Here is a 23,963-nt window from a genome sequence, read left to right on the forward strand (position 1 = left end):
TTTTGGTGTTCCAGGCAAAGGGACCTCCTCTGCCTGACACCCGTGGCTGCGCTCGGGCATCTGAAGCTTGGGAGGACGCAGCACAGCAGGGAGGCCATAGAACGCCTCTACACAGAATCACCCCGCGCTCCAGGCCTGACCCAAACCCACTGAGAGCAGAGAGCCACACGAAGACCCCTTGACCAAGCCCTTTCTCAGCCAGCCCAGCGGCCGGGTCTCAGCTCCCCCAGAACTGGGGGTCCAGGGCGCCGAGCGGTGGTTTCCAACGCACAGCAGCCGGTCGCCAAGGGCTTTCCTTCGCAGGAACAACTTGGCCAGAGAGTCCAGGGATTTTGGGGGCAGTACACTGCTTTGCTTACTCCTCGCCAGACGAGCAGGGGCTGCCAAAGTGACTCTGGGGTCACGAGTGCCTCCTGGGAGTTCCTGTTGGAGTCTGATGCAGGTTAGAGGCGCAGCTCTCTGCGTGTTCGTCTAATTAGACACTGAGCGCCCCGCGCGTGAGAGCCGCTCGCTGGTCCTGCGCAGGTGCATTTGGACCCGGCGGTGCCCCCGACAGCACGGCGGGTGGGGGGAGGGGGTTGGGGGGCAGCGATGAAAAGAGCGGGGCTCAGAAGGGGAAGGATGACGCCTGGGGTGAGCCGACCTCAGAGGCGCTGCTGTGCCTGTTCTCTTCCTGGCGGTGTGGGCTGGAGGAGTGAGAGCACCGGCAGGCCCGGGCTGGGAGCCGCATGATGGAGGGGCCTTCCTCGGTCCAGAGAAACCGAGGCGCCGGTAAACCAGGGAGCCCTTGTAACAGGCAGAACTCCAGGTCCCCGCACGGCCCGGCAGGGCCTTTGGTGGCAAAACCAGGAATCGGGCAGCTTTCCCTTTGGCAAGAGCCGTGGAAACGCATTTGGAGGCAGCGCTTTCCCAGGCAGCGGGGAGAGGCCTGGCTCCCGGTGGGCCTCCTGCTCCCGGCTGTGGGGGAGGCAGCTGCAGAGGCCACAGCCTCTCCCCTCGGTGACCTTGGCTTTGCGGTCTCCGGAGTGTGTGGAGGACCCAGTATCAGGTGGTCCCTCTCCATGTGCTGAGGTGGGCACGGGGCGACGAGCATGAGGACACAGGGCCAGAGGGAGACGCGTTCAGTGGGCGCCCCTGCCCCAGCGCCTGCCGCATCCAGGTGCTCTTCATTCCCCACGCCCCCAGGCGGTGCTTCTCAGCCCAGGGCCTTTCTGTGCCTCCGTGGGTGTCACCGCACCTGGAGGCCAGCGATGGCGCCAAACACCTGGCAAGGCACAGGCGCTCCTCGGACAGGAATCACCTGGCCCAGCGTCAGGAGTGCTGAGGCCGAGAGTCCCGGGGTCTGTGTGAGTCCCGAGGAGCTGGCGTCCGGGCCTGGCCATAAGCCCTCTGGAGGCGGAGGCGGAGGCGAGCTCGCTCACCTGCCATGGAGAGGCGGGCGGGGCGGGCGGGACCAGCGGGACGAGCTGGTGTTTGGTGTACCAGCGAGCGCGGTTCGGAGCATGATGAGGGGACAGTGAGGTGACTGCTTCCTCCCTTGGCCCTAACACTCCTCTCCCTCGTTGTCCACACCCCAAAAGGGACCCAGGGATGCTGGGTGGTCTGCAGCCTGCACTGATTTCGGGAAGGGCCCCCCATGCCCCGCCTCCAGGTGAGCTAGAAGCATGCCAGGACTGCCTCGCTCTAGAGCCACCTTTCCTGGAGGGGCTGGGACAGAGAGAGGCCCCCAGGGAACTGTGGTCCCGAGGGAGAGCAAGTTGTTTCCCAGTTTCTAAGATTCCGGTGAATTTGGAGCTGGGCTGAGCCAGATTCTGGGAAGGCCTGCGTCTTCAGGGAGGGAGGTTCAGAGGAAAGGGGGGAGGGTGGGGCCATGATAAGACCACAGGCTTCCACTTCCCCTTCTGACTCCCAGCCTGTCTGTCCTGGGGTGCAGCCCCGGAGGAACCTGCTGGCTGTGCTGCGCCCAAGCACCGCTCCGGGGCCATGGGGGTCCCCCCGGTCCTGCCGCTCCCTGCTGCAGCGAGTGACCAGGCTGGCTGTCCCCCGTACCATCCCTGGGGACACATGCTACTACTGTGGATGGCTCTGCTATTCCTGGGTGAGTCGGGGTCCGGGGCCAGAGGGAGGCACGGGCCTGGTGCCACCTCGGTCAGTAGGTCGGAGCTGTGCTCGGCGAGGATGAGGCTGGCATGAGAAGCAGTCAGGCTGATGGAGACCGACCCATGGCAGCCTGCGGGGCTGGCAGAGCGCGGCAGTGGCAGAGCTGGGGCTTTAAGGTGTCTTTTGCCTACTTCCCCTGGGCTGTCTCCGAGGCTCTGCCAGCCCCGCAGGAGGTCACGGTGCCCAGATGGCGTGGGAGGAAGCTGGAAGGCACGTGGCGGGCAGTGGCTGTTCTCTGTCCCCTGAACCCACGTCAGGCATCAAGTGCTTCCCTTGCCCTGGGAGAGGCAGGCTCCTGCTCAGCACACACCACCTGTGTGTGCCAGCGCCACCACAGACCTGGCCTGGCGGCCTGGCCCCGCTGGCCCTGCGCAGGGAGAAAGCCAGGCGGCCAGAGGCCAAGGCAAGGGCTTGAAGGGGGGCGGAGAGTTCAGGGCCGGCCGCTGGGGGAACCTGCCCCCAGGACCTCCCAGCTCAGTTCCTGGAGCTGCCCACCCCCCACACCCTCAGGATGGCCCAGAGGAAGACACACAGCCTCCTCCCCCTCCCCCCCCCTCCCGCCGCAGGGTCTGCCTGGCTCAGCCTCACAGGGACACTCAGCCTGGCGGGGTGACCTGTGTCTCTGTTTCCACCAAGGTCCCCACTGCGGGAGACAGACATGCTGCTTTTTCTTTCATTTGTGCTTGGGCTCTGTCACCAAGGAGCGGCCCCATCTTTTCGGTTCTTGTCTGGGAACCACACTTAGCTCTCCATTGCTCAGCGACTCAGTTTTCACAGCCCCTCTGCCTGGGTCCCCCCGGAAGCCACGCGTGCTCCGTGCTGCACCAGGACCTGTGGGTGCAGCTCCAGGTCACCCTCCCCACCCGGCCCCCTGGCCTCGAGGGACGCCTGCAACCAGGCGCGGTGTCCCTGCACTTCCCACTTCTCAGGTGCCACCAACCACCTTGTTGAAACATTAAATCAATGCCATGTGCAGGCCTGTGCTAGGGACTCGCCAGCGCCCCGCACAGCGGCCTCCTGACCCCCCGGGGCCTGGCCTCCCTGGCTGTGTGTGTGTGTGTGTTGAGGGGGTGGGGGGGAGAGGAGAGCAGGCGCAGCCACAGCTGACTGTGGAGTGAGTGGCTGGGGCCTTCTCCCTACTTGCTCATCCCTTTCTGTGTTGCCTCCTCCTCGTCTCCGCTCCCCTGCCCCCCCGCCCCCCCCCCGCGGGTGCGGGGTTCAGCCCTGCCTTCGTTCCCGCGTCCTGACCTGCCATGCTCACCTGTGTGAAGCACAATGTCCTGATTCTGCCTGGTCTGGGCACCCCCAGATTGATTTGCCAGCTCAGGAAAACATATTCAAGACCCAGGTCACACGCACGCACGCACGCACGCACACGTTCTTCCCTCCTCACTTTTCCCTTGCCACACTGACACCCCCACCTCGTCAGGCAGCAGCTTCTCATCCTACCTCTGGAATTCCTCTCCCATCCCGTCCTCTTCTTCCCTTCCCATCGTCACTGCAACATCAGGCTGTCCTGTCTCCACGGAGAGCCACTCAGTGAGTGTGTCCGGAGTGGGGGCAATGGGGTCAGTGTGGCTACTGCCCTGTCTGAGCGTACATCCTGCCGAGGGTGTGAGCACAGGGAACAAACACAGAGCACCAGCAGGAAGGCAGAGGCATCAACAGGGTGCCCTGATAAGAAAGCCTATAGTGGGGGGACGGAGAGCAGCTGCTTGAGGCTGATATGGAGCTTCCCAAGGAGGCCACGTTTTAGCGGAGAAGGGGCCACATTCAGCCCCTTGAGGATGCAAAGGAAGCAGCTTGGAGCAGCGGACCAGCCAACACAACAGCCAGGTCTGTGGCCGGTGGTGCTCAGGGAAGGAGCTGGAGAGCCAGGCGAATGCTGATCTTATTTTAAGAGCAAAGGAGGCTGCCAGGCTTGTAAGCGGGAGTGACATTGTTTAAAATACCCCTTGCTTCTCGAATGGGTGTGGGGGACAAAAGAGGTGGGGAGACAAGTCGGGAGACGGCAGAGGCCGGCAGGGACTGGGCAGCGTGGGGCCATGGGCTGGCGGAGAGACGGCATCCAAGCTCTAAGTGGGAGGCAGACTGACAGAACTGCTGGTGTGAGGGTGGGTCTGGGGAGGAACAGAAGAGACGGCAGCTTCCAGGCCGCAGAAAAGCAGAAAGGGGGCCGATGGGGCAGGGACGGAGACAGGGAGAGAAATGAAACGTGTCCCCTGTTGCGAATGAAGCTGACCAGAAGGAGCGGGCGGGGCGGCTTGTGTAGGAGACAAAGGAGAAATCTGGCTGCGAAGGGAGCAGAGAGAGAAGTTTGGAATTACGTGTGGGGTCAGGTGAGAGGTTTTCTTTTCATGAAAGATACTGGGATGTACTTACATCGATGAGAAAGATGTCCCAGAAAAGGGGGCGCTGGTGATGCAGGAGAGGGAGTAACAGGATGAAGGGACGGGCAGAAGGGGCTGGCCCAGTAAGGTGGAGACGCGGGAGGGGGGTTGCGGGGGCAGGAAGGAGGGCAATGCGGGCAGCTGAGGTGGGCCCTGGGGACAGGAGCGTCTGGGGGAGGAAGACTCTGTCCTCCCAAGAGCAGCAGCTCCATGTCCTTGGCAATGCGGTGGCCGTGGGTTTGCAGCCACCCACCTGCTTGCTCCGTGGTTTCAGCAGCGCGGGCGGAGTGGGTGCAGGCTGGGCAATGCGGAGGGGTCCGGGGGAGAGAGGAGGGTGGGTCTCCGGGTTTGCAGGCAGTGACTACTCACAGTGACGCAGGACTTCGCTTTCTTCCCTGCAGCTCCTGCGGCCGGGAGCCCTGGTAAGTCCTGCCCCACCTCTCCCTCCCCAGCTGCCCCTTCCTCTGCCCCATCACCGCACCTGGCAGGGCCAGGAAGGTAACGCTCCTCCCTTTCCCCCCTCCCTCTCCCCCTCCCCTTTTCCCCCCTCCTCTCTTCCCTCTTCCCCCCTTCTTTCCTCCCCCTCCCCTCTTTCCCCACCCCTGTCCTCCCTTCCCCCTCCCCCTCTCCCCCTTCCCCCCGGAGATGGGGTCAGGCAGCAGGTGCACAGATATTGTCACAGGAAACAACCCCACCTTCTCTCTCAGTCGCCTTCCTCTCTCCAATGCAAGCAATTCCATCCGAACAGGAGCCCGGCACTTTCCGTTTCAGCCTCCTGTCGATGACCCTCTACTTTGTCTGAGAGCCTGGGGCCTGGGCAGGAGCAGGAGGGAACCCATGGGCTGAGCTTCTCCCTCTCCCGGGGGCAGGGGCCTCTCCCAGGGCCTGAGCCCAGGGTCCCTGCATTGGCCCCGGCCCTTCTCCCCCTTTCTCCGTCCTTCTCTGTGTGGGTATGAGGCAGGCCTGTTCTCAGGGATAAAGAAGGACATGCAGTCAGAACAGAAACCAGGCAACTCCCATTCTCACGCTGACACCCCCACCACTCTCTCCATCCAGTTCTGAGCCCAGACACCTCCATTTAAAGGGGGAGCAACCCCCACAGGTGTGTGTGTGTGTGTGTGTGTGGTTAGGTTGCGCAGCTAGGCGCCTTTATTTTGAGAGCGTGTGCCCCGCGCCCTGTGCCCTGGCCCTTTCCTTGCTCTTCAGGTGCATGAGAAGCAGGCTTGGCCTTCTCAGATAGCTGTGGTCGGCGGCAGGGCCCAGGGCCTCCTGTCCGTGCTCCGAGACCTGCTCCGTCGGCTCCTCATGCTCCTCTCTCTGCCGCCAGGTCTCCCCAAGGCCGTGGTGAGCCTCCAGCCCCCCTGGCTCCAGGTGTTTCCCGAGGACAACGTGACTCTGAGCTGCCAGGGGGCCCACAGCCCTGGGGACAACTCCACCCAGTGGTTCCACAATGGGACCGCCATCCCCACCCAGGCCCAGCCCAGCTACAGCTTCAAGGCCAGCAGCAACCGCAGCGGGGACTACAGGTGCCAGACGGGCCAGACCAGCCTCAGCGACCCTGTGCACCTGGACGTGACTTCCGGTCAGTGGAGGAGCTGGGAGGCCTGGGAGGCGGGCCTGAGAGCTGCTGGCCCGGCAGAGGGTTCGGGAAAGGGGTGGCCGTTTTCTGGGAAGTGTGGCCCGAGCTGTTGGAAGTGGTTTCTGCCCAGTCATTTCCCCTCGCACCCCCGCCTCTTTGCTTCTATGTGGGTTCCTCGGAATATGTGAGGTTGCTTGGCCTCAGTCCTGATTGAGCAAGAAGGTGACAAGGCCACAAACAAGCCACCGGGGGTGAGAGAAGCAGAAGGAAACCCCAACTTCACAGAACCCCACTTTCCTAGCCAAGGCAGGAGCACAGCTGGGTGCCAGCCGTGGAGCCGTGGGCTCCTTCCCCGAGTCTGTTCCCCCTTTGCTCTGTGGGATGCTGACCCCAGCAGTCTCACGTCCCTGCCCCACCCTCCATGCACTTTCCTCCTGACACAGGGCAGCTCCACGCGTGTTTCCGACCCAATGGGCGCTCTCACCCTCCTGGCAAAACGTGGTTCTCCATGCAGAGCGGCTGCTCACACCCGTCCCCTTCCCTCGGCCCCAATTGTCCTCAGAAGCTCCCAGCAGGCCCAGCCCGGAGGAAGGGGCAGGCCTGGAAGAAGGCCCAGGGCCTGGCCCCTCCAGGAAAGGGAGCGGCTGTGCTGGAGCCCCGCCTGTCTCCTGAGGCTGCGGTGCTGTTGCTAAGTGGGGAACGGGCTGGACCTGCGTGTCCCTGAGACGGCTCCCCCACACCCACCCCTGAGGAAGGCAATGACCCAAATGCCCAAGTACTGGCTCCCTCCACCTGGACTCGGGGTGCTATTCCTGCTGCCTCACTCAGCTTGACTGAGGTTGAGGGACTGGCCTGAGGCCCGAGAGGAAGCTGAGCCACAGCAAGGGCCTGGCCCGCTGAGACAGGCCTGTCCCCACCAACGGCCGCACCAGGCCCCGGGACCAGCACATGAGGTGGATGCCCCCCGGGAGGACCCAAGTCCTCCAGCTTGGGCACCACAGGGCCCCCAGAAGTTCAGGTCTACCACTGGGCGTTCCATCAGGGGCAGTTCACATGTCACCATGTGCACAGCAAGTGGGTGGCTAGGGGGCCTGCCCTCCAGGTCTGCCCAGCAGCAGGCGGCCGTGCCCAGCAGCTCCCTCACAGCAGCAGCCCCCACCCAGGCCCTGCCCACCATCGGCCGCCAGCTCCTCAGCCAGTCCCAGGGCAGGCGCTCTCTCAGCCCTACCACTCTGACCCAGTCCATGCTCCTGGGATCAGCACCTCCCAGCCTCACCCAGGCCAGGTCCACACGTACCTGAGGCCACGGCTGGGAAACCTACGGCAGGGAGACCGGACCCTGGGCCTCCTGACTTATCCCAATGCCCTGGGCAGAGGCTCGGGCCAGCCGTGCAGGTGCAGGCGCTCAGCCTCCTGGAGGCCAGCAGGTGTGGCCGGGGCAGACTTGGCAGTGAGGAGCCCCAGCCCCAGCCCACGGCTCCCCTGAGGAGGGCCTTGCCCTGTCTTCACCTCCTCTGTCTGCCTCTCCCTGCCTCTCGCCAGGCCCTTGCTGTGGCTCAGCTTCCTCTCGGGCCTCAGGCCAGTCCCTCAACCTCAGTCAAGCTGAGTGAGGCAGCAGGAATAGCACCCCGAGTCCAGGTGGAGGGAGCCAGTACTTGGGCATTTGGGTCATTGCCTTCCTCAGGGGTGGGTGTGGGGGAGCCGTCTCAGGGACACGCAGGTCCAGCCCGTTCCCCACTTAGCAACAGCACCGCAGCCTCAGGAGACAGGCAGGGCTCCAGCACAGCCGCCCCAGTACTGACCCCACTGGCTCTCCCTCGCCGCTGCCTCCTGGTCCCCGCTGCCTTCCACGTGTCGGCCGCACCTGCTGGGCAAACCCCGTCGTGGCTGGGGAGGAGACACACCGAGCTCAGTGCCTGCTGCCCAGACACCCAGTAGCTGGAGAGGAAGCTGGGCCCCTGTCCAGCGGCGATGCTGATACCCCCACAATGAGCTGTCAGCCGTGCCCCCAACCCCAGGAGCACCGCCCCGGGACTAGCCACGGGCCCAGACAAATGGGTGACTCAAACCTCCACAGGCCACTGGGAAGCCCCGATTGTCACCCACATCACTGAGGCTTTTGTATCCGAGAAGGAGCAGAACCCAAGTGAGAAGCTGCTGCGGGCAGGGCTGGGCAGGCTGCGGGAGAAGCAGGCGGTGGCCTTGTGCACGACTGGCCCGTCTGCCAAGCAGACAAGAGGGCAAGTGTCCTGAGTTGTGAGCAGTTTCGTGCCTCTGAGCGGTTCTGCTCTGTGAGTTGCACCAGGACGGGCAATGCGAGCTGCGGCCACAGATCTGGCTGAAGAGGAAAAGGTGACAAAGCTTCAAGAAGCCCACCCACCAGCCCACCCACCGGGACTCTGCCGCAGCGGGGGTCGCCGTGCCAGGCCCAGGAGCACTCCAGGGGCGAAGAGCCGGGCTTGAAGAACCTGCCCTGGGAACGTCCTGCGGCCGAGTCCCCTCCTGCCGGCCCAGCCGGCCCAGCCCCAGCCGCGGTGCAGTGGAGGCAGGAGCTCATCGCTTCTCCATGCGGCTCCTGGGAGACGGGTGGGCGGACTTTTATTACTCAAAGAGGAACACTCCGAGTGCCGCGAGCTTGCAGGGCCTGTCCCCACGACGGTCCTCCAGGAGGCCGCAGGTGGCCCTTGGCACACACCGGCCTAAGGCGGACACGCCCAGGTCCCGGGTTTAACCTGGGAGCCACAGCCTCCGTAGGGAAGGACCTCGTGGAGATTCCCCGACAAAGACGCGAGAGGCAAAAGCAGCTGCGTTCTGCGGGCGGCAGCTCTGACATTTCTCTGGCCTCTGCTCTGTGGTTAACCACCTGAGCCTCCTGTTGCCCTAACCGAACCCTGATTAAGAGGCCGCCAGTGGGCCAGGGCCACTCAGCCTTGCCTGCAGGGGAGTCCGAGGGCCCACTCCCTACGAGGAGGAAACGCTCTGTGCTAGGCCAGAAGAGGTGGGCCGCAGGGGCGGCTGGGGAGAGCAGGGCTCCAGCTCCTGTATGCGTATGCGGGTGAGCAGCCAGAGTGATCTTCCCCGCCCACTCGGTTCCCTCTGCACCGCCCACGCCCACGGGTGGAGGCCCTGAGCGTCCTCTCTGCTGTCACTCTCCCTGTGTCCTGGCAGGCTCCCCATGCAGACTCGGGTCTCATTCTGACTGGTGGCAGAGACTGAGAGGGCTTGACTGCCACACAAGCCCGAGGCTGTTGTCATTCTCTGCCCCTCTCCCTCCCATGTCTCTAGTGTCTGCTCCCCGCCCTTCCTCTCCAATCCCAGCCCCTCCGTCCTGGAGCTTCCGAGGAAAGCACCGGGTGAGCTCAGGACTCCGCGCCCTCCTTAGGCCTATTCCCTACACAACCGAATAGCAAACACCCTTCCTTCCTCAGTGAAAGGACGAAAACTGGGGGGACATTACACGGCAGACTAATGACCCCCCCATGACACTGAGGCCTTCAAAGTCCCCCTGCAGGAAGCACCACATTCCCTAACATTCACCAGAGAAGCGAGCATTTGTTGGATGCCCATCTACGACCCTCAGAGACACGTCTCCATGTCAGAGTGCCCCCTCCCTCCTGCCCAGGGGCTGCGCCAGGTCCCTTGTGCCTCCCTAGAGGCCTGTGGGGCAGGGCAGGGCCGCAGTGTCTTTTCCCAGGACAGGAAAGAGCCCCTGCGATGTGTCAGGAACTGTTGGAGGTGTGTGGTGTCCTATGTCCATCTTCACAGCTGGGGACACTGAGGCCCAGAAGTTGAATGACTTGCCCAGATGATAGAGCCCATGAGTGAGGGCGCCAGGGCCGGGGCCAGGACATCTGATTCCAGACTTCAGCTCGTCCTGCCCACATCATGTCCCACCAGCCGGGGCCGAGGGCTTGACTGGCATGCACGTGGCTGTTGCCATTCTCTGGGTCTCAGAGCTGAGGCAGGGCTGCCTTGTCCTGTGTGTTCTGTGTCTTTCAGCCTGGCTGCTGCTCCAGACGCCCCGCCTGCTGGTCCCGCAGGGGGACCCCATCGTGCTGCGGTGCCACAGCTGGAAGAACTGGCGCCTGTACAAGATCACATTCTTCCAGGATGGGAAACCCAAGTGGTTTTCCCATACGAATTCCAGCTTCTTCATCCCACATGCAAACGCCAGCCACAGTGGCGCGTACCACTGCTCAGGGTTCCTAGGGCAGACGCTGCACGCATCGCAGCCGCTGAGCATCACTGTCCCAGGTGGGAACCCTGCCCAGATGGCAGGAGGCGAGGCGAGGGTCACCTGGGTGTCCATGGGGATGCAGAAGTGCCACAGCAGCAAATCTGGGCCCCAGGGCACAGAGGAGAGGGCCTGGCTAAGCACCGGCCAGGGGCCAGGAGTACGGGCCAGAGGTCGGGCCCTGAGCTTCCAGGTGGAGACGCCCCACGCCTGGCGCAGCAGCAGAGCGGACCGCCCCCCCTCCGGGCACGGGCCCTGCGCTCCGGGACCTTCCTGGGAACTGTAGTTCTCGTGTTCTGCCCGTCATACTCTAGGGAGGGCCCGTGCCGGACCGCTCACCGCTGCGCTGACGCAGTGGGTGCCTCTCCCGCGGGGCCTCCAGGCTCCCCTCCCGCCACCCTGAGGCCTAGCAGGAGCCCTTCCCTCTGCGGTGCACCTTAGGGTGGTGACAGACCCAGGGTGGGGACACAGTCCAGCACAGACACCCTGAGCAGGCGAGGTGGCACGTGGGAGGGCCCAGGCACAGCGGCTGCGGGGACCAGCCTGGGCACAGCCCTGGCGGGGGCGGGGGGGCAGGCACACGCCTGTCTGAGTTCTGTCTTCCCCAGTGTCCAGCCAACCCTTCCTGCCTGTGGTCCTGGTGGCCGTGATTGCCAGCATTGTTGCTGTGGCTGGTGTGGCTGGTGTGGCCTGGGTCTGCTTCAGGCGACACCAGAGTTCAGGTTTGTGGCTTTTCTTGGTTTCTCTTATCAGCTCCTCCCTGGCCAAAGCCCTAAAACATTGCCAGAACCCTTCTCTGGGCTACAGAGTCCTCACGTTCAGACATGGCCTCACATTTTAGTTCTTCATTCATCCGCTAGCTCGCTCCTTCCCCGAGGCTTGGCCACACGTGTTCCGTGTGGAGCGCTGTGCTGGACGCCGTGGGCCGCACCCAGACCCAGGGTCCGGCCTGTGCCCTCGCAGGGCCGCCGGCGGGAAGACAGGAGCTCACACAGATCGATGACCAGAGGGATGGACGGAGAAATGCGAGGCCGTGGGGGGAGGGGATGGAAGAGCCTACGGAACCGCGTGGGGTGGGCCGTTAGAGACACTTTTCTGGGAGGCACCACGTGGGGGGCCGACTGCCTCTGGCCAAGTCTCAGCTCCATGGCTCACCAGCTGTGTGGCCTTGGCTGACCCCTCAACTTCCCTGAGCCTCAGTGTCTTCATCTGGAAAAGGGGACATGAACAGCAGCCGCCTCCCGGGTGTTATGAGGTGCCCAGGCCGAAGCTCTTACAACAGCTGCACGTGCATAAGGAGGGTGCCTGCCCTGCGAGGGGGAGGAGGGGGCAGGGAGGTGGGAGGGGCTGGATGCTTGGCCCTAAGCGACCAGCGGAGGAAGCTGGACTCTGGGAAGCAGCTTCTTCCCCGCCAAGAGCTGAGGGAGAGGAGAGGCGCCCGAGAACCTGCACCATCATGGCCTGAAAGGCAGGAAAGGCTGCTCGCACCGAGAGAGCACCCCACGCCGCACGCACCAAGCACCCTGCAGCTCCCACCAGGACCTGGGCGCCCTCCGTAACTAGGGAGATGCGGAGAGACCTGGGGAGGGAGGAAGCGGAGCTGTTAAAGGCAGAGCAAGCCCCGGAGGGAGCAGTGTGTGGCCTCCCAGCGTCCCGGGGCCGTGCTCAGCCTGGCGGATGCGGCTTCTTCGGACCAGGCCTTCTGCAGTTGGCCTGTCCCTGGGCGGGAGCAGGGAGGAGGGCGGAGGACCCCTCTGAATGCTAAACGTCTGTGTTGGTCCTAACACAATCCTAACCCTGATCCTTGGTCCTGAGGACTCAGGCCCCACCCTATAACCTACTAACCTCCTGTGTGCCCTCCCAACCCTCCCAGGAACCCCTGAGAACAGGGAGAGGGGAGAGAACCCACCTGAGGAACCAGGTGAGTGCAGCCCTGGGGCTCCTGCTGACCCACCTGGGCGGCCAGGTGAATTGGAGCAACAGGTGGCTTGTGTGTGTACAGCAGGCGCACGGGAGGGAGGGGCCGGGGAGGAGCGCAGGGCTCAGATCACTTGGGACATACTCCTGGGCCTGAAGAGACCTCACTGGGCCTGAGGAGAGGAACAGCCGCGCCAGATAGTGGGAGGAGTTCGCCAATGTCTACTGCCAATGGCTGTTCTGCACTGGCTGCTGGCTCGTCCCTCCCTCCTCGCTCTCCCTCTTTCCTTATATGTCATGGTGTCACCAGATCCAGGACTAGGAACGCTGGGAAACTTCCAGAGCAGGAAATGAGAGGTAGCTTTGGCTGAGCTGGCACAGTGCAGGGGTTAGAAGATGTAAGATGAGGTGACTAGGATTGGGGTAGGACTCTAGGAGGGAAGGGGGAGGCCTGGGGGACAACCTGGATTTGTTGAGGGGTCTGTCTCTGTGGAATGATGGGGTCTGGGTGGTCGGGCTCAGCTCTCAGAGGAGCACGAGAAAGTTCTGGGGCTCTAGCGCGGCATTCGTAGGCTCCACGAACGGAGCTCAGGTCCAGGCCACTGCCTGGGGATGCCCGGGCCCTGTCCCCCCTGGGCAGAGGAACCGCGGCAGGTCATCCCCCGTGGTTCAGTGTCCTCGCTGAGGAAGCCGGCCTCCAGGTCTGACACGGAGCCAGTGGCCGCCTGGCCCTGCCCAGGTGCAGCGTGGTTCCTGGCGCAGCCAGAGCATGAAGGCACCGGCCAGCAGTCCTGCAGGCAAAGAGGCCAGGGACCCTCAGCGGGCGGGGTGACGCAGAGCAGCAGACCTGAGAGCCCGAGCACATGCTGTCCCGCTGTGGTCTGAGCAGCCACGTCCGGGCCAGGCTAGGGGGGCATGTACCCAGACCCTGAGTGGAGCCTGGTCACCCCGATGTGTGGCCGTCTCCACGGGCGTAGATGTGTTCCACAGGGCATTTACTTTGAAGCCAGGACTGGGGTTGGGGCTGCCATAAGGCGCCGCCAGGTTAGAGGGAGCATGCGGACGGGGGTCTGTTCCGGAGTCTGGGGCATGGCAAATGGGGTGCTCTGTCCATTGGCCGGGAGGACCTGCCGGTGTTGTCTCAGACCTTGCTGCTGCTGCAGACACTGAGGTGCTTTCCCGGCCAAGGCACGAGGGACTGGCTGTTCTGCTGCACTGGCTGCTGGCTCGTCCCTCCCTCCCTCCCTCCTCGCTCTCCCTCTTTCCTTGTATGTCATGGTGTCACCAGATCCCTCAAAGTCCCAGGAGGGATGCACTTCATCAGCCCAACGTGGCCGACGTCTTCTCTCCCTGAAGTTTGTCCCAGCACCTCAGACCCCGGAAGCCGCCTGCTTTACCACGCAGCACAATGCCCGTCTCCCTTAGCCAGCACGGCGGGGGTGGCTTTGGCCTGGGTGGCAGCGCGCAGTGGCCTCCAAGCAGGGCCCTGCTGACTGTGCTTCTCGCCCACAGCCAACATCGCCGGCGCTGACACAGCTGCCAAAGCGGAGGTGAGCCCCCAGCCATGGCCTGCCCCCCCTCCAGTGGCTTCTCTGTGGGCCCCATTGCCCCTCTGCCTTCTCTAGGTGGAGAACGCAATCACCTACTCCCTCCTCCTGCACCCCGACGCCCCTGAGGAAGACACCGCGCCCTCGGATTACCAGAACATGTAGCCGCGGGGCAAGGGCCAAGCAGGCCCGTCTCGTCTACTGGCTGGACCCCCTCGGGTGGGATTCCTGCCGTCCCAAGTGGGGGGACTCTTCCAGGGTCACCCACGGGGATCCCGGGCTCCCTGTCCTGACAGCACAGCCGCGGGTCCCTGATGACAGCCACACTGACCCCTGAGCCCCAGCACTTTCACCATCACACTCCTCTGTCCCACGTCCACGCAGACAATAAAACTTGCTTTTAAGCGATTGTAGCAACATGGGAGATGCTTATATTGCAGGTTACAGGGGAAAGCTGCATTACTATATATGACCTCAGAAATGCTGAAACAGAGTAACGCATGTCAGCACATTAGAGTGGTGGTTTCAGGGTGCTTTTCCTTTCTGTTTCTATCAGAGCATGTGTTACTTTTATAATAAAACACTATAAAACAACATTCCCTTTACCTGGTTAAAATTTTTAATCCTCACCCAAGGGTATGTTTTTATGGATCTTTAGAGAGATACAGATTGCCTAGGTCTGTGCCCAGGTCAGGAATCGAACGTGCAACCTCTTGGTGTATGCGGTGATGTGCCAACCAACGGAACCCGGCCAGGACCCCCCCTTTTCGAGGCTGATTGGTTGGCGAGTAAACCGCCCTGGCCTGCTTCCCTTCCAGGGCAACCTTGGGAATGACCCTCTTAAAGCAGAGCACTCTTCTGCTGAATTTGTCTTCTTGTGTCCGTGTCTTCGTCCGCTTCTTCCCCGGCGGATAAAGGACCACTTTGCTTTGTAACCCAGTTCTCAGCAAGCCAAGCTTCGACGGGTCCCCAGGAGAGACTGCGGCCGCTTCCTGCTGCTGTTCCTGCTGCAGGCACCAGGGGATGTGGCCTCAGAGAGGCCGTCCCAGCAGCTGCCAGATGCCCGACAGCCCCGGCGGGCCCGTGCGTGCCCTGGAGAGGCCTTGTTTTCTGGGGACCCTGAGACAGACCCACGTGCGACGCTCTTGCAGTCAGGACTGAGCGGCTTCCTTTGCTGGGTGGTTGCCATGGCTTTTGGGATACACTTCCTATTCCCACAGCCAGAGTTCACACTGACATGGTGGTGAGTTCACAGTCACACTCGCTTGCAGTGACTGGCACTGACCTGTGGTGGGAAGAGTGGTGCCCTGGACACCCACGCCCCGTGGGTAGGAGAAAGGCCTCAGAGCTCACTTTCCAGCTGTGCTCTTGTTTTCAAAACCATTCCTGACCCCCTCTGACCTTGACCCTCTGACTCCTGAGCCTTCCCTGGGGTCTTCCAGGAGAATTGTCTGGCTCCTTATCAGCAGCCCCCTCTTTAAAGACATAAACTCAATTCCCTGTGGCTTAATTTCCTGGAACAACACGACCAAGATTTGTGGCCATCCCAATGCTTCTGTGCAGACATTAAACAAAATATTGCTCACTGGTTAAATGCTAGAGAGACACCCTGACCTCTTAATCCGTTTATCCTTATCGGACTTGTCAAAGGTTTATTTTATTGCTCTTTTCACAAAATTAGCTTTGGATTTCTGATTGAGCCTTCTCTTATATTTGCTTTCCATTTTGTACATTGTAATAATTTTAAGCCTTGACTAATATCCCCTTTCTTATTTCTGATACTTTTGCATTTTTTAGAATCAAGAAATATGTATAGATTTAAAGTCACCTAAGATATTTTCCTCACCAGACGATCTCTTTTACTGTCCTCCTGTGTATACTGGAATTAAATATTCCTTATTTCTCTTCTTTTATTTTTGAGGAAAGCACAATGTCATCAGAATATTTAAATTATACAGGAATTTATATCAATAAGATTAGTTAAAACTTCTCATTAAATGTCGTAGAACATGCATTTCTATGACTTTAAGTCAAGTAAACCCATCGATTTATGATTTCACGTACCCAGGGAACCCCGTCTTTAATAGGTCTCCGCACTCTTTGCCCAGCACTGGATCCCAAATAAATGTCTCCTGTGTTTTTCTAAAGGTTTTGTAGTTTTACATGTGTGTTTAATCCCTGGCCCAGGCTGAGTGCTTCCTGTGTGAGGGGAGTGTTAGGGGTAGGTCCAGCGCAGTTCCTCAGGCTGTGGATTTTCATCGGGTTGGCCAGACCCGCTTTCCTCTCCTGGGCCCGTGGTCTCTCAGGACACGCCACGCCAGCTCACGCCTCCCTGCCTCCCGCCCACACTTGCCCACCCTGAGTCCCAGGCATCTGCACGGAACACAAGCCTCTCAGGCATGGAGACTTCCTGTAAACGCTGGTTTCAGCCTGAGAGCTGCCTGCCCTCTGGGGCATGCTCCGCCTGTGGTTTTGTACAGCTGGGGGGTCAGGCCCCCCACCCGCCCTGCCTGCAAGCCCAGGCCCTCCCTTCCGCATTTCTGATGGTTCCTCTCACCTCTGGGCAACCACAAGGGCCTGGGGGGATTGTAGGAGGGGGGTGATCCCATGAGAAGAGGGGTGGCCGTGCCACTGGGAGCCGCTGTCAAAGGGGACATCCTGAGGCAGGGACAGTGGCTTCCAGGGGCACCCTGGAGCTGGGAGGTGCTGTTGCCTCCAAGTCGCCCTCTTTCTGGGTCTCCTTGGGTGTCTCCAGTCTCCTCAAGACCAGGGCCTTGGGCTGAGCCTGAGCCTGGGCCCAGGCCCCTGCTGGGTCCTCTGGATACTTCTCTTTTCCTCTTGCTTTTCCCGGAGCCAGAGAGCCATAGCCTCCGGGGCTGCAGTTCTGAGACCGGGTCCGAGAAACTGGGTGGTCAGAGCCCAGGAGGGACTCAGCTATGTCTGATGTGGTGCCATCACCGCCCTCTTCCTGTGTCCTGCCACAGCCCAGGCTCTAGAAACATGGCGGTGGGGCGGGGGGCAAGAGGGGACAGGGCAGGCCCCTGAGCTCTCAGGGAGCCCACCCGGTTCTGTAGCCTTCAGCAGCTTCCGCCTCTGTCCCGCTGCTTGCCAGCCTCCCTCACAGGTGCAGGAGGCAGGACCCTCAGTGTGCAGGCTGATCTTCTAACCAATGAGCAACACCGGCCAGGGCTAGTCAGGAGCAGGAGCAGGAGGCGGGGACCCTCCCCGACAGGAGCAGGAGGCGGGGACTCTCCCAGCAGGAGCACGAGGCCGAGGGACATGTCAGACAGCAGGAGCTCTGGAAGCTCCCTGAGCCCAGGGGGACCAGGAGCGATGGAGCGCCGTCATTTCCCCACAGCCCTCCACGCAGATGACCTGGGACCTGAAGGATGGAAGCCAATCAGAGCTGAAGAGGAGACAAGACAGTTAGACTTACTTCCTCTTTTCTAATTTGAGAGGTTTCATGTTGACAGAGTTCGGGGTGTGAGGCTGCGGAGACCTTCACACAGTCACCATGAAGCTGGGCTGCTTCTCGCCTCCCGTGCTCTGGGCAGCCCAGGTGCTGCTGGGTGAGTAATGCCTGAGCTGGTGGGCAGGGGTGGCCTGCTGGAGGCCCAGCGGGAAGGAGCCTGGACCTTCTCAGGCCTCCGAGGAGGCGGGGCTGGGGGATGTGAAGTGTGGGACTGACATGAAAACCTCCCAGCCTCTCCCGCCCCCAGCCCCCTGGACCATAGAGCCTCTGCAGCAAGGATCTCAACTCTGTTCTTCCCTTTTGCACTAAAGCGCCGGATGCCTCCCTGCTCTGGTGCTCACGGTCTGGCTGTCACGGCGGCTCGGTGGCGACATCTGGCCTTAGGGCCTTCCCACACTGTAGTTCCTACCCTGGTGGACGTCGCTGTCACGCATTCCATCTGGTGTCCTCCGCTCCCCGGCCCCCACGCACCACGTCCCCCGGTCCTTCGACCTCCCTTGGTCCCTTTGGCGGCTCCCTTGCCTCCCTACTGTTCTCTCTTCATGCAGTCTCCCCAGCCAGCTTATTTGTCGGTTTCATCTTTCCCGGGACAGCTGAGCGATTTGAGTCCTGAATTGCATTTCCAACCCCAGGCCTGTGCTTGAGCATCACATTCAAATACCTGGCCTCACACAGGACGCACCCACCTGCGTGTCTCCAGGTCTCTCAGCACACGTTGCCGGTGCCCAACCAACTGCTCCTCTTGTCTCTCTCCATCCCACCTCCCACCAGACACGCAGACAAGGGCTTGGCGAACAAGCCGATTCCCCTCTGCCCGTGCTCTGCAGACAACCAGTTATCGTTGTCCCTGGAGCATAAGGCATGCCATGCTAGGACAAGCCCTCGTCATTTCTGGCCTGGGCTGGGCCCGTGACCTCCCAGCTGAGTGCCTTGTCTCAGCCTGTGTCCTTGAAATAGTTCTGCACTTGGCCCGCCTGGCCGCCAGGTAACCTCTGCGACCTCTGGGCTCCCCTGAGCAGGTGGCGCTCCAGCAAACCCCAGCTGCTTAGGTTCACGCCTTCTCCTGCTGCACTCTGACCTGTCTCCTCGCTTTGCTCACTCCACTCCTTCTGCTAAAAAGAGCACCCCATGCCCGTTCCCCTCTCGCTCACAAACTCCGGGCATCCAAACCCTGGGAGAGGCGGCCCTGCCCCAGGAGCTGTCCTGGAGCCTCTGCCGGGGCTGCCCGGTGCCTCCCTCCTGAGGAGACCTTGTGTGCACCCGCCTGTGCCGTCCACCAAACCAAAGGGACGAGGCCTTTCCTTTTGTCTTTTAATCTCGTCTTATGTCTCTGAATTCTCGCACCTGCGTGGTCCCCATAGTAATGTTGTTGATCATTTCACTGAACACAGAGCCAGCCCTGGGCGGCCAGTATGTGGTCAGAGCTCCCAACAGGTGGTCGGACATTCTGGTCTCCACGCTTCTCCCACTGAGGGTGTTTCTTTGAAAAAGTCCCCTTTTATCTCTGGACTTGGTTTTCTTATTCACAAAATGAGAGTGGTAATGCCTCCGGCTGTGCTCTGAGGGACAATGTCTGGCAGCCCCAGCAGGTTTTGTGTGAAAGAAGCAGCCGAGAGCGCGGGGCGGGTGGAGGAACCGAGAGGGCAGCCGGGCGGGGCAGAGGGGCAGCGGCTCTGAGGACGGCACCTGGGCCTGCCAGACCAACAGACGTGGACAGACGGAGGAGAACCAGGAAGGGGGAGGGGCCTCGCTGAGGGAAGTGACAAGGTCAAAGGGGAGTGTGGGGCCTTTGGGAGGGGACAGGGCCAGGGCCAGGGAGGGCCAAGGAGGGTGGAGGTGGGAGAATGGAATCACCTCACCTGAGCTAAGAAGCAGGGAGGAGAATGGCGAGATTTTGGACTCAGACATACCGAACTTCCTTGCTGCATTCCCAACCCCTTTTAAACGGTGGTGAGTTAACCAGGGTTTCCAAGCCCGTTTCTTAAAGATGTAGAAACTCGGGGTGCAGGCCCACACCTGGGAGCTCTGTGATGATGAAACCGGGTGTGAGGAAGAGCCAGGCCCCGGCACGTGAGGCCCCCGCGGAGGTTAGAACTGACCTCTCCCTTCCCTCCTGTGCTGTGCCCGCCGCTTGGGGTCGATGGCCGGGGCCTCTGGTTCCTGTGCCCACAGCAGCTGGCTGTCATGCGGGAGAGTCCACCCTTTGGCCACTCTCTCCCCTGCCTCCTCCCCAAACCACAGTCATTCACTGAGCACCTGCAAGCCAGTGAGTCACATCAAAGACCCTTTGAGAGACCCCGTGGCTCTACTGGGGAAAAGGTTTTGGCGTCTAAAGACCTTTCTAAAAAGGGAGACTCCCCCAGGAGGAGGAGGAGGAGGAGGAGGCACCCGCTGGAGGGCCCGTTCCTGCTCTCCTCCAAGTCTCAGCACCATTTCCTGGTTCCTCTGGGGCAGTGGTCGGCAAACTGTGGCTCACGAGCCACATGCGGCTCTTTGGCCCCTTGAGTGTGGCTCTTCCACAAAATACCACGGCCTGGGTGAGTCTATTTTTTTTTTTTAAATATATTTTATTGATATTTCACAGAGAGGAAGGGAGAGGGATAGAGAGTTAGAAACATCGATGAGAGAGAAACATTGATCAGCTGCCTCCTGCACACCTCCCACTGAGGATGTGCCCGCAACCAAGGTACATGCCCTTGACCGGAATTGAACCCAGGACCTCTCAGTCCGCAGGCCGATGCTCTATCCACTGAGCCAAACCAGTTTCGGCTAGGCGAGTCTATTTTAAAGTAGCATTAGAAGAAGTTTAAGTTTAAAAAATTTGGCTCTCAAAAGAAATTTCAATCGTTGTACTGTTGATATTTGGCTCTGTTGACTAATGAGTTCGCTGACCACTGCTCTGGGGCCACGCCCTCCTCAGCCGCCAGTTTTGAGACCCTGCAGTGTGAGGGCCCTGTCAGCACCTGGGACAGCGCCTGCCACCCTGGGGACGACTCGGGCTCTGGGGAAGTGGACTTCCAGGCCAAGGGCTACACGTTCAGCCGACCCTTCCGTCTGGTCGTGTCTTACGGTAAGGTCCTGGGAAGGTCCTCTCCCACTTCCCAAAGCTCCCCCTTCAGCCCAGACCCCGTGGGAAGGTGCCACAGGAAACGGACCACCGATGACAGCTCTCCTTCCATCTCCTCAGCCCACAGACCTGGGTGCCCTCAGTCCCAGGCCCTAGAGAAGTTGTTGGGGTGAGAGGTCCCTGATCCTCAGAAAGCTGAGGGTCCAGTGTGGGCCCACAGAGAGCTGCCACGCAGGCAGTGGGTGACTCAGCTCTTGCTCTGGGCCACAGACTGGCTGATCCTCCAAGGCCCGGCCACTCCCATCTTTGAAGGGGACCCTCTGGTTCTGCGCTGCCAGGCCTGGCGAGGCTGGCCACTGACCCAGGTCACCTTCTACCGAGATGGCTCCGCTCTGGGTGCCCCCGGACCCCACAGGGAATTCACCATCGCAGTGGTTCGAGAGGCGGACAGCGGGCATTACCACTGCAGCGCCGTCTTCCGGAGCCCTGGTCCTGGGAGCCCAGAAACGGCATGCTCCATGGCGGTCACTGTCCAAGGTGAGGGCTCAGGGCAGAGTCGCTGTGGCAGAGCAGGGGGGACAGAGATTAGCCTCCTCACGGAGGGCAGGCACACTGCAGCCCCTCGGCCCTCCGAGTCCTGGGGGGGCCCCTCTATCCCACGCATCCTGGTAGACGGCTGGGCGTTGGGACGATTGTTAGACGCCCCGTCACTAGATCTGCTCCAGTCCAGGCCAGTGAAGACGGGACTGAAAGGGTCAGATGGAACTCTCCTGAGATGGCTCCTTCCCCAGGGAGAGTGTGAGCGCCCCCCCGAGGCTGAGCCCTTCCTTCTCGTCTCTCCCAGAACTGTTTCCAGCTCCGGTGCTCAGAGCCATGCCCTCGCCCTCGCCCCAAGAGGGCAGTGCCATGACCTTGAGCTGCCAGACAAAGCTGCCCCTGCAGAGGTCAGCCACCCGCCTCCTCTTCTCCTTCTACAAGGGGGGCCGGGCCGTGCGTGGCCGTGGCCTGTCCCCAGAGCTGCAGGTCCCCACAGCCTCAAAGGCCCACTCGGGGTCCTACTGGTGTGAGGCTGCCACTGAGGACAACCACGTGTGGAAAAGGAGCCCCCGGCTGGAAATCAGGGTGCAGGGTGAGTGGGCGTGTTGGCTCGTGTGTGGAAGGTGGGGCAGGACGGGTGGCCCCTGTGGGGCTCAGTGTGAGCAGATTCACAGGAACACAGCAGAGGCAGCAGCCAGGAGCCGGGTCCCTGGGACGGGGAGAGTACAGAGAGGGACTTCTCCCTAGACCGGGGACACCTCACCAAAGCAGGACGCGCCAGCTCCGCAGCTGCTGCTCATGGGTGATGCTCCCCCCAGGGACCTGGGAGCCCGTGTTGGTTCTGGGAGCCCCATTGTGAAGGCTGCTTCTGGCGTGAAACACAGAAGAGGAGTCCGGGGAGCCGGGGAGCCGGGGAGCCGGGGAGCCGCGTCGCAGGAATCGGGAGGGACAGGGGAGGCTCGCGGGTGGGAGTGGCTCACGCACGGAGCGGGGCAGGCTGCCGGGGAGGAGCTCCTTGAAGGTCATGCCCAGAGGAGGCTGCGTACTGTCCTCAGGGCAGGTGCCCCCACATGCAGGGAACAGGGAGGGTCCCTGACGTCCACTCACCGCCCTCACTGACCAGCCTCACTGCTGAAGGGTTTCGGATGTGAGCCAGGAGGGACACAGGGTCCTTGAGTCTCCGCTGCCCTGGGCCCCACAGCTGTAGTCAGAGCGCAGGAAAGACTGCTGGGGGAGGGGAGGCGGGCTAGAGCCAGGCTTCCGATGTCACTGTATGTGTTCCCCGCCCCACACCCAGGTCCCTCGAGCTCTGGTGCACCACCTACCTTGAACCCCGCTCCTCCGAAATCCGTGGCTCCAGGAATGCCTGCTGCGGAGCCACCCAGGCCTCTGCCTCCACCGTCCAGCCCTTCCTCGGGGGGCCCAGGCCCCCCCTCTCCCCTGCAGACCTCCGACCCCCACCTGCACCACCGGATGGGCCTTCTCCTCAGACAGATGCAGGATGTGCGAGTGCTCCTCGGCCACCTGGTCATGGAGCTGAGGGACTTGTCTGGCCACCTGAAGCTGGAGACCAGGAAGGGCCCTTCCAAGCAGGTGTGAGCAGTTCACCTGCAGTGTTGCTCAGCACCCCAATAAATGGAGCTCTCCCGTCTCCCTCTTTCTGTCCTGCACATGCGCACAGAGCTTCTCCAGGTTTCTAGTCTTGTTAGAGTCGGAGGCAGGGGAGCTGTGCGCCCCCTCAACCTGGCAGCCAATCCTCTCAGCCCACACGGCGCCTCCTGCTGCCCCGACAGAGCCCGGGCGAGAGAAGCAAGCAGACGGCTGGGGGCCAGTCTTGGCGGGACCACCCCCACCTGCCCAGGGGACACTTGAGTTGTCAGTTTGGGGGGTGCTACTGTGGTCTAGTAAGCAGAACACAGGGGTGCTGCTAACAGCCTAGAACACAGAGCAGCCCCACAGAGGATTCTCTGGCCCCGAACATCAATAGTGAGGAGGGGAACCCCACTTGGTGTCCGAGGGGGGCTTTGCCTCTTGGACTCACTCCCCCACCCCAGCCTCACTCAGCGAATAGTTAGGCGCCAGCCTTCATGGCCTCTCCTCTTTATGGCTGTTAGGCACGCGCACAGTCAGCGTCTCTGCCTCTCCAACAGCTGACACGGCCCACAGGTGCCCCTGGACTCAGACCTCTGTGGCGCAGCCGCCTCGCCGGAGCAGCAAGGCTGTTGTCTCGGAACTATTTTCCTTTCAAAGCTTGCAATGCTCTCTTGGGGGCATAATCACACCTCTCCTGTGCCGGACGGCTGCTGCAGCGCTCGGGCTGTCACAGTGCCCGACAGGCTCCACAGCAGCCCCTGGGCAGAGTCCGTCCACCCAGCCCGGCTCCAACCGGGAGCCACCCCGTCCACGTCCTCTCTTTGTGCCGATGGTTCTGTGCGTAGTTCGACCCACAGTGAGTTACAGAAGATGCATCTGCACCCCTCCCGGACCTGCCACAGGAAACCAGGAAAGGGGCCCTGGCCAGGTTAGCTCAGCTGATTGTCGTCCAAGGTTTTGGGTTCGATGCCCATCAGGGCACACATGAGAATCCACCAATGAATGCATGGATAAGTGGAACAACAAATCCAAGTTTCTCTCTGTGATCATTTTTTTTTTTAAAAAAAAGAAAAGAAACAAGGGAGGGGAACGGCGCTGGACGTGAGAGCGGGAGCTCCCTGGGCGCCGTCTGGGAAGGCCGTGACGGGGTCGGCCCTCCTGCGCACAGTGTCCGCCCACGTAGGCGACTGTCAGCTGATGGTGCCTCTTGTCCAGGAATTAGGACGTGATAGGCTTCCAATAGTTGCTCGGGTAACCGTGGTAATTGATACGTTTCTGTGAGGCATAGAGGTGAAGAGTTAGACATTCCGGGGGCAAATCCGGGATGCAGGAAAGGACCCAACCGAGGGGGTGGGGATGGGGTGGGGATGTGGAAGAGAGCCGAGAATAAAGAAATGTTGGGAGGGGTGGATTTTTCAAGTCAAACTCCGAGCACTGTGTGACATGAGCCCGGACAGGGATCCTGGG

The 23,963-nt window shown here is 61.5% G+C and overlaps 2 protein-coding genes across 7 annotated transcripts; both read left to right on the forward strand.

Annotated features, from left to right (window-relative positions):
- The first annotated feature begins 428 nt into the window (after positions 1 to 428).
- On the forward strand, positions 429 to 14,414 carry FCGR2B (Fc gamma receptor IIb). 6 transcript variants are annotated; one of them, XM_080648648.1, is made up of 9 exons: positions 429 to 525; positions 1,581 to 1,651; positions 1,934 to 2,098; positions 4,952 to 4,972; positions 5,878 to 6,132; positions 10,129 to 10,383; positions 10,972 to 11,085; positions 13,793 to 13,830; positions 13,906 to 14,414. In XM_080648648.1, the coding sequence occupies exons 2-9, from the start codon at positions 1,591 to 1,593 to the stop codon at positions 13,990 to 13,992; spliced, it is 996 nt and encodes a 331-aa protein (XP_080504774.1). In that variant the 5' UTR covers positions 429 to 525; positions 1,581 to 1,590; the 3' UTR covers positions 13,993 to 14,414. The 6 variants fall into 6 exon arrangements, 4 of the variants coding, with proteins under 4 accessions (XP_080504774.1, XP_080504775.1, XP_080504777.1 ...); XM_080648649.1 differs by lacking the exons at positions 429 to 525; positions 1,581 to 1,651 and adding an exon at positions 12,237 to 12,284 and having other exon boundaries at positions 1,885 to 2,098; XR_013959456.1 differs by lacking the exons at positions 429 to 525; positions 1,581 to 1,651 and having other exon boundaries at positions 1,910 to 2,098; positions 13,569 to 13,830.
- A 2,852-nt stretch (positions 14,415 to 17,266) lies between these two features.
- Positions 17,267 to 22,555, forward strand: FCRLA (Fc receptor like A). The gene is made up of 5 exons (XM_080648113.1): positions 17,267 to 17,396; positions 20,220 to 20,369; positions 20,637 to 20,903; positions 21,211 to 21,495; positions 22,201 to 22,555. Exons 1-5 carry the CDS (start codon positions 17,342 to 17,344, stop codon positions 22,500 to 22,502), a joined length of 1,059 nt encoding a protein of 352 aa, XP_080504239.1. The 5' UTR covers positions 17,267 to 17,341; the 3' UTR covers positions 22,503 to 22,555.
- The last annotated feature ends 1,408 nt before the right edge of the window (positions 22,556 to 23,963 follow it).

The sequence above is a fragment of the Plecotus auritus genome (assembly GCF_963455305.1).
Source record: "Plecotus auritus genome assembly, chromosome: 12".
NCBI lineage: Eukaryota > Metazoa > Chordata > Mammalia > Chiroptera > Vespertilionidae > Plecotus > Plecotus auritus.